We start from the raw sequence: 14,145 nt of genomic DNA on the forward strand, positions 1-14,145 counted from the left end.
TGTATACTACCTAATATTAAATTATTAAAATTGTTACGTACGTACGTTTGCACAAGTAATTTTCAAATCTTGCAAAATTAATTTAACCCACTTCCCAATATCGTAGAGGGCTGAAACTTGGCACAGACACTCATCTCGAATGACAATACAATATCCTGTAATCATATTAGGATTCGGACATCTACGTCGCCCTACACAGGGTCAAATGTGGGGGTCATTTCACTAAAATTTCATGTTTTTTTAAATCTTCCAAAATTAATTTAATCTACTTCCTGATATCATAGAAGGCTGAAATTTAACCCAGATACTCATTTTGGATAACAATACAATGTTCCGTCAAAATATTGGGACCCAGACATCCAGGTGACAAATGCCGGAGGTCAATATGGGGATTATTTCACTAAAATTAATTTTTTTTTTCAAATCTAAAATGAATTTAGTAATCTATTCACCAATTATTAAATAAATAAAGAAAAAAAAACTTTTTTAAAAACAGTAAAAAGTAAAAAATAATTTGACTACAACAATTTACCAATCAATTGTAGCACATATAATTAAAAATGTTAATTACTTTGAAAACAACCGAAAATTAACTACAATTTAAAATAATGTTAAACATCTTTAACTTTTGACTAAAAAGAAAAGCGTTGGCCCTATTCAACAAAGTTTTTTATACATTTATCAGATAATGTTTTATATTGTAAGTTCTTTTGTAATTTAAATTTGATTCAATATTTGTGTGTGACAAACATTTCATAATACTTAACTCAATGAATTTAGACTTTGTTGTTGTCTCCCACAAGATATCTTACTACCTCCAGAATCATCATCGTCATCTTCATCATCGGTATCATCAGATTAATGACCTAATTAAAACAACTCATAATTTATGTACAATTTGCTAAATTAAAATAATTTATAAATTATTTTAATACTCTATTATGCCTACCTAATTATGTAACTTATTAATTAATATATTGTAAAAACAAGATTATGTTGAAACAATTAAAATATAATAAAAAAAAAAAAAACTGTTGAATAGGGCCCACGCTTTTCTTTTTAGTCAAAAATTAAAGATGCTTAACATTATTTTAAATTTTAGTTAATTTTCAGTTGTTTTCAAAGTAATTAACATTTTTAATTAAATATACTACAATTGATTGGTAAATTGTTCTTGTAAAAAATTATTTTTTACTTTTTAGTTCACTTTTTACTATTTTTTAGAAAAGCATGTTTTTTTGCTGTTATACATAAAACGGAAAAATGTAAAATTAACGTGTTAATTTGGTCTACAGAAACCCTGTGAAATTGAACACTAAAAACTTTTTCACAATCAATAATCTAATAATTAACTTTTTACCATTTTTCTTTTCTTTTTTTGTGAAAACGGCTGTTATATGTTATGGAGCCTTTTGATTTTCAAATTTCGATTACACTAAAATTCGGTTTAAATAGTGCTTAGATAACATGGAATTTTAACATTATTTTTTTTATAATTATTATGGTAAATATTTTTGAAAATCTACTGATCATAGGACAGTATCTAACATATCCAATCTTCCTGAAATTTTTAAAGCGCACAAAGTATCAACTGCCACAGTCTCGCGATTTATATAATATATAGATTAGATTATAAACTTTCATTTGTATTTTTAAAACAATTACATAGCTAAGATCAAAATTATTTTTAAAAAAAAGACAAAAAGAATAGACCTATAAAGATAGACTGAATCTGTCATTGGCGCTGAAGATGACAACATTGTTGCCGATTGCTGTAATACGTATACGCGGAGTGAATTATTTTATGGTTATGTTATGGTGTTCTAAATATTATTTTATTATTTATAGCCATTAGGTTCTGTTCTAGTTTTTTCTATGTTTAAAGAAAGGTCTATGGTGAAAACTACAAACAAAAAGTCATGATAACACATCATGACACACCGAAATGGAAAAAGTTGGAATTGGATTTTTTGTACTATTTGATGTTTCCCCTTTTGGTTATCTGTCGTTTTCTGTCCAATAGTCGTTGTCACATCTGGATCCGTTGATTATTTGAATTTGAGTACACAACAGTACTATCAAAAAAAAAAACAAAGAAGCAAGGTATATCAATAACGTGTGATAATCGCAAAATGGTTGCTGGTGTCACGGGGGGCCGTGTATCTATACGGGGAATAACTGGTAGACATTTTGTAAAAATTGACAACACAAGTTGTTGGTCAACCTATCTGTTTTATTATGATAAAACCTTTTTTGCAAGATATAGGTTTATTGTAATTAGTAATCTGTAATCTGTATTCATTCGTCTACGGCCAGAGTCATTGTGATTTGTATTATTTTGGACAGGATTTGGCGCATTTAAGTATACATTTTACAAGTTGAAACTTATTGATTTTCTTTAGGTAAGTTTTCAAATGTATATTAAACCCTTACTACTATAGTTATGTTTTTGTTATTGTTCATTTGTTGAACATAAACACATTGGAAGTTATTGACGTAGAAAAATACACGTCTTTTTTGTCACATATTCGATTTAGCTATTAAACAAAATTTATAAAATGTTAGTTGGCCAATATCTTTTACAAACCAATAACAATGTACTTAAGCATAATAATTTTCAATTATGTCGTATATAATCTTTACGTATAGTATGGCATATTTGTTGAACCATCACATTTTTAAAATAAATAAATTATAGTTATAATTGATGCATTATACTCCAAGTGACATATGGTCAAGCGTTAATATGTCTTAACTATTAGGCTTTAACCTGATTAAATATAATGTAGTTGGTTTTTAAAAACTATTGTATGTGGGTATCAAATTTTTAAAAAAACGTTTATACTTATATTTAGGTGTAAATAGTATGTTTTTAACATTCATATTTTCTTAATTGTATCAATAAATAGAGATTTCAGCACATAAATGAGCCAAGTCCATCACAGCTGATGTCCAGTAAATGGTTTCTAAATTGTTTTTTGGATAACAATGACATGTTGTCATTTTGCGGTTTTGAGATGAACTAAGGACTTGGTTCACTTATGCACTGAGCTTTGTTTTGTGTAGGATAATGAGATGCCGCATAGCTAAAAAGTGGTTATGTTGGACAAACAATAAAAAATATGTGTAGGGTATAAAAACAGTTAATACATTTCATCATTCAATCATTAAAACATCCTATCTTTACATTTTCATGTATGAACTTCAATGTTAAAAAAGTTGAAATACAATTTTATAATGATAGCAATTAGAAAAAAAAAATAAGTTTGTTCATTTTTTAATCTTAAATTTCAATAATAAAAACAAATTTAACTATTTATAATTAATTCATCAATGTGTGACATTTTATAATTCGAGTTAACAGCTAATAGAGTAATGTTCTGTCTAATGTCGCTGGGTAAACAGCTGCGAATTTTAATGACAAAGCCTAACCTACACTACCAAACCTATAATTCTAAACTTAAATGTTAAATGAACACTTAATCATACATAACTTACAATAACTATAGTTGTTGTAGCTGTTAAAATAAAAGTTATAATATGGTTCTTTTGTTGGTTATTAAGTCTGAAAGTAACTAATGCTTATTAAAACTATGAGGAGTTGATTTGTATGATTGGATGTAAAATATATATTACATAATATATCAAGTCTGTGATCTATTGAGTTCATGAAAATTATGATTTCTTTTAATTTTGTATAGTTTTCTTTAATTTATTTTCAATTGTTAAAAATGAGTCATTTTTATTATTCATTTTATAGCTATCGAAGAATAAAATGGCTATGCAAGCCGCTCAGTCTTCACATACAGCTGCTGTCCAGGTAACTGAAGAAGATAATGAAGAATATGGACCACAACCAATAGCCAAATTAGAAGTAAGATTTTAAATTCAAAATAAACATTTTTTTTATTAATCTCCTTTTTTTGAAATAAAAAGTGTTAACAAATTTTTAAAAGTTTGATAGAACTTTTTGTTTACAATCTCTTTAACCTATTCCATTAGATTAATTGCTTATAGTTGTAAACAAAAATAAACTTAGTTTATCTTCGATGCATAGCTGAAAAGGTATTTTTTATTCTTTTTACAATGATGTGTTATTATTATTATTTTTTTTGTGTCTGGATCCACAATATTTTCTAAACCGCTGAATCAATTTCTCATGAAGCAACTGAAATAAAACCAAAAAGGTATTGTCAGAGCCAAAAATATAAGAAATTCACATCTTCCCCTTCAAAATCGAGAAAATTTACATATTTTTAACTTAAAATTACGGCGTACAATAAATTTTTTAATTGTATTAGTCCCCAATTTGTATTGCATATTTTTTAGACATAGTACTACCGATAAACTTTGATTCACAAAAAATGAAATAAAAAACTACTATAGCAATAAATTATTATAAACGGACGATCAACCCTAAAAATATCCACCATAATATTGAAAATACATTTTTAAACACATAATTGTCATTAGGTACAATGCTTTTATCAATATTTGTATTTCTACCATTATAGATTCGCATCAAGGAGCTTATTTGATAGTGATTTTATCATTTTGAGTTGTAACAATTCATATAGACATGTAAACTCCCCGCCCCAATATGTTCCATCTCCACTATGCCTCGATCCCACTGTACTGCTTTTTATTTATTTGTTAATTTCTTTTTAAAAGAATTAATTTTTGTTTATAAATGAAATTTATCTGTAAACCCTTCAACTTAATTTATCATAATATATAGTTCCTTCCTTATAAATGTTTTTTTTTATTCTATAGAAACATAGTGAAATCTTAATTTTTAAATTTATTTAATTATGCTAATCACTAACTATTACGATAAAGGGTCAAGGAATTACAAGTGGCGATATTAAAAAACTTCAAGAAGCCGGTTATCATACTATGGAATCCATAGCTTTTGCCACAAAGAAACATTTAATTACAATCAAAGGCATAAGCGAAGCGAAAGCTGATAAAATTTTGGTAAATAATAAATCTATATAGAAACCATGTGTCTAATCTTTTAAGTTGTTAGTAAATGTATTTGAATTAATATGGCAGGCAGAAGCGTCAAAAATGGTTCCAATTGGATTTACTACTGCTACAGAATTTCACCAGAAACGCTCAGAAATAATTCAGTTGACTACAGGATCAAGAGAGTTAGACCGTTTGTTAGGTGGAGGTATTGAAACAGGTTCAATAACAGAAATATTTGGAGAGTTTAGAACTGGTAAAACTCAATTATGTCATACGTTAGCTGTGACCTGTCAGGTAATTATTTTTTTTAAATTAAAAATGAATGGTAAATGAATAAATTATTTTTCATAAATCTGTACCTTGGGTTTATAAGAGTGAATATTACTTTTTGTAGTTTTTTGAAATGACTCGTTAAGTTTTTATTTTTATAAATTGTATCAAATTTTTTACTAAACTTATATCTATTCAATTTTGGTTCCGAGATAATTTTCTACTCAATGTTTTAGGGTATTTTAATTTACATATTTGCTGGTTAAACTCATTTTTGCTGTTACAGATTAAACTTCTATATTTTAAATATGCAGAGATAGATTACGCCATATTCTTTTATTGAACAACACATTTTCAATTTGACAATTAATGGACTGGATACCTATATGATCCATTTTAGTGTTGCTATATAATTATATTGCGTGACGATAATTTTTGTTTAATCATTTTTATTTTTATTTTCTCTTAATAAATAAATAAATGCAATTATAATAATTCCAGCTACCTATTGATCAAAATGGTGGTGAAGGAAAGTGCTTATATATTGACACTGAAGGTACATTTCGACCTGAAAGATTACTTGCCGTGGCTGAGCGTTATAAATTGACTGGGAGTGATGTTCTTGATAATGTAGCTTACGCAAGAGCTTATAACTCAGATCAGCAAACACAATTGTTAATGCAGGCTGGTGCTATGATGGTTGAATCCAGGTTTTGTTTTAATTTATTTTTTCATGATAATTAATTGGAAGTAGTATTTTTTCTTTTTAATTTAGAATTTAAATATATTCTTTCTAGGTATGCATTGTTAATTGTAGACAGTTCTATGGCTTTGTACAGAACTGATTATTCTGGCAGAGGAGAATTATCAGCAAGACAAAATCACTTGGCCAGATTTCTCAGAATGTTGTTGCGTCTTGCCGATGAAGTAAGATTTTTATTATAAAAATGTAGAAGTAATTTTTATCTTGCTATCTGTTTTTACTTGATTATGTTAGAAATAAGACTATAATATAATATATTTCTCTGATCCTATTTAATAATATTACAAATTTAAATCTAAATTATTTATGGGGATTGCATGCGCTCTGTTTTTAAGAAGTTTTCTATAGACAATATTTAAGAAAAAAAGAGGTTTTAAAAAAATGTCGACCATGTCAATTAATTTACCGGTTAATTTGTATAAGGTCAAGGTATTATTTTTAATATAAATCATTTTTTCTATAAGTAAAAGCCGTTTAGGTTTATTTTACACCTAAAAGCCAGACAACATTTGACTACATAGGATTGTCCAATTTCAATTTTGTAATGAGGATTCGAGTTCTTTGGCTACTTAATTGTTATGTGGGAAGCCGATTTTCATTTAAAAATTTCAGTTTCTTGGAACTAAATAAATAAAATTTGCAATTTTTTCAATATCTAAACCAAATTTTTTGACTTAAAACCATCAAAAATCTGTTTTCTACATAACTTAGTAAAGTTTCCAAAGAACTCGTATCTTTACAGAATTGAACTCGGACCATTCTAAGTAGTTGTACTTTTGTCTTGCTTTTTGGTCTTAAATGTTTAATAATCAGACCGCATGCAACCACCTTACTGGCTCAGCCTTTTGAAATGAAATCAACCAATAACTTTCCTCAATGCCCCAGTTATGTTGTATACAAAATAGGAATTTATTTTACAATGAAATTTGAATATTGTTCTCATTTGTTTTACATTCAATTATGTACATTACTAATAAAAAGTTACTTTAGATGTTTCGGTACTTGTCCACCAAAACAATTATACTGTCAAATTTTGTTTTTACACAATAAATGACTACATTACAATTCTTATTAAAGCACTTGACTGATACTATTTATATTAGGTATTCTTAATTTCAAACGACTTTGTTATCCATTTTGATAATGATGGAATGTTATACACTAATACATAGTTAATATATACATTATCAAAATTCCAGAATATACAAAAATATTTTTTAACTAATCCAAATTTTTTCAGTTTGGAGTTGCTGTTGTAATAACTAATCAAGTAGTAGCTCAAGTCGATGGAGCATCAATGTTTGCTGCTGATCCTAAAAAACCTGTCGGAGGAAACATAATGGCACACGCATCAACAACTAGACTGTATTTACGCAAAGGTAGAGGAGAAACCAGGATTTGCAAAATCTATGATTCTCCTTGTCTACCAGAATCAGAAGCGATGTTTGCAATAAATGCAGATGGTATTGGCGATGCCAAAGAATAATTAATATAGTTAAGTTTAAATTTAGTTTTAATTTTTATTCATGTTAATAAGCATAAGATGTTTGATCAGAATCATACTTGGCGACATTTGAATGATAAGGAATAAATTATTATTCTTAATAATGACTGTTATATCTTGTATATATGTATATTTTATAACCAAGTAAAATTTTAATGTATCTATTTCTTTCTTATGACTGATATTTTAAGAAATAAAAAAAAATAAAAAAAAAAAATTATATGCATCCTCTATTATTGTAAAACATAGAGTGGAGAAATTTAATTGTATTATTCATTACCAGATAATAAAAATCAATTTATTAAGTAAGTGTTCCAAGTAAAACAAAATACTACATTGTCTTTTCACCAGTGTGTACTTCTTTATGTTTAAATAACATACCTTCCAATTATTTTTTACATAACGGTGTAAAGGATTACTAAATAAATACAATTTAAAGTAAATTTGTTTTATTAATAGCAATTAATTTGTCAAATAAAGTCAAGCAGCTAACTTCTTGGCTATTTTCTTTCTCATTAAATCAGTTTTGGTTGGTTTGGGTTTCTAAAAAAAACAAAAAAATGTATAGTCCATAGATTAACTTGGTAGCATGCACGAATGTTGTTTGATAAATTTTTTAAAGTCGAGGATTAAATTATTGACAATTTTTTTTCATTTATATGCAATTATACCTTTTTGAATTTTGGTTTTAAAGTTTCTCCTTGGTAAGATTGACCTTTGTTACTACTTTGGGGTTTCTTAAAAGGAATAGGTTTAAAATTAGTTCTTGTTTGTGGTATTTTGTCACTTGGATGTGTTTCTATCCGTTTAATACGAATGATTCTATCTTGAAGTTTTTTACCTTGAAGTTGCATTGCTAATTCTACAGATTCTTTAGACTAAAAAATACAAATTAATATAAATAAAACATTGGTGAAGATTTAATAGAATATTGCTACAATTTAGTGAAACAAACTAATACAAGGCTACATAAAGTAGGAACCAAAAGGACAAGTACACAAAGATAGCATAAATTATGAGAGAGAAAGACTGAGATATAAATTTACAGCATTTCAATGGCGATTAAACATTTAAAAAAGACTTGATTCTTAGGAAAGATCTATAGTTTCTGCAATTTATTAAAATAATATAGGACTGAAGGAGGCTACACCAAAACTCAAGCACATATTGGCTATTGGGGGTAGGGGGTTAGGACTCAATTTGACGCAACATTGTATCATATTTTACACAGAATATAATACATAATTTAAAAGAAGGATTTTCGAACATTAACTACACAGATATCCAAACTTTAAATACATGAACCTTAAATGGTTCGGATTCGTTAAGTCTGGATACACATGTATGTTAAAACTGTTACCATTGATCAAAAATACTTTTAAATAATACTAGTTATAATCAATGCCGTAACAAATTGTGAGCTCTAGTTTGGATTACTTAATGTAGCAAGTCTAAAGATTTATATACCGAAAACTACACCCAAAAGCTACTTTATAAAGCCTAAAATAAAAAATATTACTCATTTAAAAACAAGAAAAACACAAAAATGTATGTACACATTATCTATCTTAAAATTACGCATACTGTAACTTTTTAAAAATTAGTCCTACCTACTATTTTTTCAAAATTGTGTAGGCAATGTTTTTTTATTAAGGAAAACCCTCTCAAAATACTTGAAAAAACATGATTCCAAACACTATAGTTGTTTAAAATTAAATAAAGTTACCAAAAATTAATGTTTACTTTAAAGTAATAAATGTATTATACTAAAATGTTTTTAAGTATACAGGATAATAATTTTAAATTAAGCAAATATTTTTTTTGGACTTTTTTATGTTAGTATTTTTACAATATTATAAATCTCTATACAATATTATATCTCTATCGACTAGTTAACCCATATCATCGCTGTCATGCGAAAATTGACGATGTGCAAGAAGTGACCAAAAGAAATAACATTTTAAAATGCGTTATTTTAACTATATTATTGTACAGAAAAAAAAATATTACGAAAACTATAAAAACTTTAGAGTTTCAGTCAGTCAGTCACTTCAGTCAGTTTTTGCATGACGATGACAATATGCTCTATTTTTACTTTGTCCCGATCCTATTGTGCAGGCTTTTTTTTCCCTTTATTTTTTTATTAACTGTAAGAATTTATTTCAGTGTATATATGGACTACTTTTTCAAACATTTAAAACTTTTAAATTTATAAATAATGGAGAAATATATTTTTTATTTATTAAGTAGCTGGCAACCAAATACTGTTAAACTTACTTCAAAATCTACATATCCAATTCCTTTGCATACTCCAGTTTTGTTATCACGCACTATACGTACAGCAGATATAACACCACAGTCTCTGAAAAAATCCCAAACTTCATCTTCTTGAATATCTAAAAAAAAAAATTGATTAAATGTGAATTTTAATCTACTTCTTTAGATAATTTCTTGTACAACTCGTCATAATTTAAAAGCCCTTGGTGACTTGTATTTTAAAATTATAGATTAATACAAATAAATATACTAGTTCTAAACAATATTTATTATCAGAGAGAAAAGTCATGTTGCAAAATAATTTTTTTTTAACAAACTAAATATACCTTTTTTAACTTAAGCGATGCCGTATAAGAAAGTTATAAAAATTTCACATTTAGTATATCATAGAAATGGGACACAATACTGTTATTACTTTTTTCTTGATAACATATTTTTTTACAAACAATATTTTTGTTCAATATAACTACAACTGCAACTGCGCAAAAAAGTTTGCGCAATTCAACTGATCGTATAAACCCACCTTAAAATAATTAAGGTTATAATACTCACTGTAAGGTAAATTTCCAATAAATACTCCCTTTTTTTTATTCTGTTTGTGATCAGAATTCAAGGCCATGTCTACTCGAATTGTATGCCCTTCAAATTTAGTAGCATTCAAGGCCAATGCATTCTTAGCCTGTTCAACAGTTTTAAATCGTACATACATATTGGCAGTATCTCTTTGAGGATGAAAATCTTTTTTCAAAACAGACACACGTTTTGGTTTATTGAGGTTTTTCACAGCCACACTTCTCAACCTTGTTGTCTCTATTTCTCCATAATCCTTAAATAGCGCTTTGATAGTTGGCACTTTAACATCAACAGGTACATTTCCAATAAATATAGTTCTCGATTCCTTTTCTATATATTCGTCAGTATTTTTTATATCTCTATTAACATAAAAATAGTTATAAGAGTAAACTGGAAACCAATAAATGGATGTTCTAGATGAACAACAATTAGATGTAGCACAGAATTTCAATAAAATTGTCTTAACAAATTTGTGAAAACTATTAATACTGTTATAATCTTTTTACCACATTGGAGACTGAACTAATTTTATGACATTGCTACGTTCAGGATGGGTGCCGTGCCTAACGCGGTCAGTATTTTTATATACTGGAGACGATAATATTTTTATATCATTGTTACGTTGAAGACGATCGCAGTGTTTAAAACGGGCAATAATTTTACATCTTAAGGACGAGCACCGTGTTTTACAAGAAATTGTTTTTCATATTAATATACTTATAATACAAATTGTATTGAAAATATTGCAATGCTAACAATATTTGTTTTTGACCTATTTTATGTACTCTAAATACTTCAACGAAAAAAAATGTATACCTCATATCAATACATATCTGACAACATTATATAAAGAATGCCTTAAAATCACCAGTCCAAGCAACAATGGTACAAGGTGTAGCAATGTAGTAAGGTGGGAAACGTTTCGTCCATATGAACTAATAACAAGTGCTTTGCTAAGCACGGCATTCATCCTCAACATTGTTGCCCGATAATAATATTGTCGTCTCCTATAGTTAATAATAAAGACCACGTTAAACACAACAGTCGTCTTCAATGTGTAAAGGCCCTACACTTGCATATTTTTGGTCGAAAACAACTCATTCCATTTCAAACGTACTGTTCCTAGGAATACACTGATTTAAGATTTAAAAAAAAAACATTTGAATTCTTCATAACATTTTCAAGGCAATGACTGTGGCACAATTTTAAAATTATTTTTGTTAATTAATTAATTCAGTTAAAAAAAGGTAAAAATTGCAGTTTTTTACATTGAATTAATTAATTAACTAATTCTGAGGAACAGTACGTTTAAAGTAGTGTTTGTACACAAAAATAGATTCTATACTGCTTTCCAAAAGAGAACATACAGGGTGGCAACCTGTTTACGTTCAGCGCCACACATCTCCCGCCTAGCACCTCCCACCACAACGTGCTTCGTGTCTCGAACAGAAACCATCGGGTATTATCGGCAAGAGTGGGTGGGAGAAATTTTCCTCAAAGCGGCCGCCAGCCATAATGCGCAAAATAATTTTGTTCTCTTTTGAAACGCAGTATATATGCGTTACAAAAGTTGAAAAATAATCATCAATATAGATACTTCTTTCTTATGGTAATATGTATGTTTAAAAACTTTAGCTGGTTTTTTTATACCAATATTGTCTATTAAACATAATAGTTCAAATAAATTGTACTATGTATAACAATATTACAATAATTTAAACTAAATTTGTATGTTAACTTATAAAATATTGAGTACTTCCTATAAGTAATAACAAATTATGCAGTGCATTGAAAAGTATATTGAAATCCTAAGTAGTTGTTTAAACATATAAAGAGTTTATTGTGCTAGAAAAAAATCTAGTTGGCTAAATTTCTAGCTATAAAAAATAATGGATTTGAAAAGTAAATAGCACTAAACACTGAAATGTTTGATGAGTGGAAGGCGTAAGGTCACTAATCTCCCACCAGGCAGGATCAGGGTTGTGCCACTTCAAATGACCCCAAATAAAACATTACCAATGTGATTATACCAATATTGCTAATTAAAAAAAAACTTACCCTTTCTTAGACATTTCTTTACTATCAATTTTTTCCAACTTTTGTATAGTACTCTTATTTTTTGAATCGATTTTAGATTTTTTTTTTTTTTTAGTAATATTCTCAGTTTTAGCAGGTGTGTTTTCTGCATTTTTAGGTAAATTTTCAGTTTTTACACATGTACTATCAGTATTTCCAAGTACAGGTTCTGATTTTACTTCATTTTTATTTTTTTTTATTTTCTTATTTTTTTTTACTGAAGTTTTAAATGGTACAATGGTTTCTGAGTTGATGGCTATAGTGTCATTTGTGACTTGTGTTTCAAAATGGATTTATCTTTAATAGACTTTAACTTAGGTTGTTTTAATTCAGAAGTGCCATCAATTTTCTTAAATTTTTTGGATTTTTTCAATGAAGTTTCCGTAGACTTTCGTTTTTCCCCTTTTGATGATTGCTTATTTGTAGAGTTTTTATTCTTTTTGTTACGAGCTAAATAATAAAAGATATAAATATAATCATTACAAAAAAAACATAAATAACATCTGAGGAATACCACATATTAAAGAACAAAATATGGTATGAATAAATAGTTGCTTTGTCAATTAGATGATTTTTTAGGTACCTTATGACTTATTGTAGCGATAAGATAACCAATAACTGGCAATCAACACTGTATAAATATGTATATAACTTAGTTCGAGCTATAAGCTCTGAAAGCTTATAGATCTAACAAATCTAAATTGACATCAGAGTCAAACAACTTTTTCTAGAATTGTATATTTATAAGTATCTTGAAGTTTTAGGTACATATTTACACATTGGATAAATAATTATTTTAGATTTTAATCATAAATTGAAAATAAAAGTATTAAATAGAATCTAACCTTTTAGGGATGTAATTAAATCACCTAGGGCACCAACTTTATAGTCGTTATCCATACTTTCTAGACGGAGTTCGCTTCTGTTTGTAAATCAAATAACTAGTACCTATAGGAAGTTTGAAATTTATTTTAGTTTTAATTTTAATTACTGATAACTATAATATAAAATTGTTTACTTTCAACGGTAACTGTCTAGTAAGTAAACTAGAATATAATTATTAATTGAAGTTCAATAATCATAACTCAAATTCAGTTGCATAGCAGATTAACGAAGAACTTACAAGTAAGAACTAAGAAGACTCGCTCATATCCATTATCAATTTGAACAAAACACGTGGTTAAGTTTACCATATTATGATTTATGACAACGATCCTTATCTTTGTCATGTAGGGATAACAGCACTCTTACCAAAATCCACAATATTTCATGGGACAGTTGTCCTAATTTATTTTATTTCCTAGTGACCATTTTTTTCGTTACCCACTTGATCCAAATTTTATAACTTATCAGAGCGAGTAAACTATCTAAATGGTACGATCAAGGCGGATTTATAAATACACCTTGGGTACGATCATAGATATATATAATAAAATAAACTAGATTGCTAACTGTACATGCCACCAATAGAGAAGATTGAAACAGCCACTTTCCGACATTTCGGTAGGAATTAGAACCTTATCACGCGAGAATAACATATGTTTATAACAGTTACATATATATATAATATTGATATAATTATATACACAGATATATATTATATGCATTGATAACACACATAAATCCCACCAGAATGGCGGACCGTCGGCTTCAATTCTTATCGCTAGTTAGCAATCTAGTTTATTATATATATATATATATATATATATCT

The 14,145-nt window shown here is 27.6% G+C and overlaps 2 protein-coding genes across 3 annotated transcripts; one reads left to right on the forward strand and one right to left on the reverse strand.

The window, feature by feature from the left end:
- The first annotated feature begins 2,305 nt into the window (after positions 1–2,305).
- Positions 2,306–7,672, forward strand: LOC126844415 (DNA repair protein RAD51 homolog 1). The gene is made up of 7 exons (XM_050582597.1): positions 2,306–2,402; positions 3,761–3,874; positions 4,840–4,977; positions 5,056–5,265; positions 5,743–5,951; positions 6,039–6,168; positions 7,245–7,672. Exons 2-7 carry the CDS (start codon positions 3,776–3,778, stop codon positions 7,488–7,490), a joined length of 1,032 nt encoding a protein of 343 aa, XP_050438554.1. The 5' UTR covers positions 2,306–2,402; positions 3,761–3,775; the 3' UTR covers positions 7,491–7,672.
- A 268-nt stretch (positions 7,673–7,940) lies between these two features.
- Positions 7,941–13,863, reverse strand: LOC126844416 (RNA-binding protein 34). Of its 2 annotated transcripts, none has more exons than XM_050582600.1 (7): positions 13,558–13,863; positions 13,280–13,382; positions 12,417–12,884; positions 10,338–10,717; positions 9,786–9,904; positions 8,180–8,386; positions 7,941–8,051 (listed from the first exon to the last, which is right to left on the reverse strand). In XM_050582600.1, exons 3-7 carry the CDS (start codon positions 12,428–12,430, stop codon positions 7,989–7,991), a joined length of 783 nt encoding a protein of 260 aa, XP_050438557.1. In that variant the 5' UTR covers positions 12,431–12,884; positions 13,280–13,382; positions 13,558–13,863; the 3' UTR covers positions 7,941–7,988. The 2 variants fall into 2 exon arrangements, with proteins under 2 accessions (XP_050438557.1, XP_050438556.1); XM_050582599.1 differs by having other exon boundaries at positions 13,453–13,613.
- Between the last annotated feature and the right edge of the window lie 282 nt (positions 13,864–14,145).

Source organism: Adelges cooleyi, unplaced genomic scaffold (assembly GCF_023614345.1).
Source record: "Adelges cooleyi isolate 19-005CV unplaced genomic scaffold, UGA_ACOO_1.1 ACOO_flye_CR_arks_rails_tigmint_CR_PRNA_651, whole genome shotgun sequence".
Classification (NCBI taxonomy): Eukaryota; Metazoa; Arthropoda; class Insecta; order Hemiptera; family Adelgidae; genus Adelges; species Adelges cooleyi.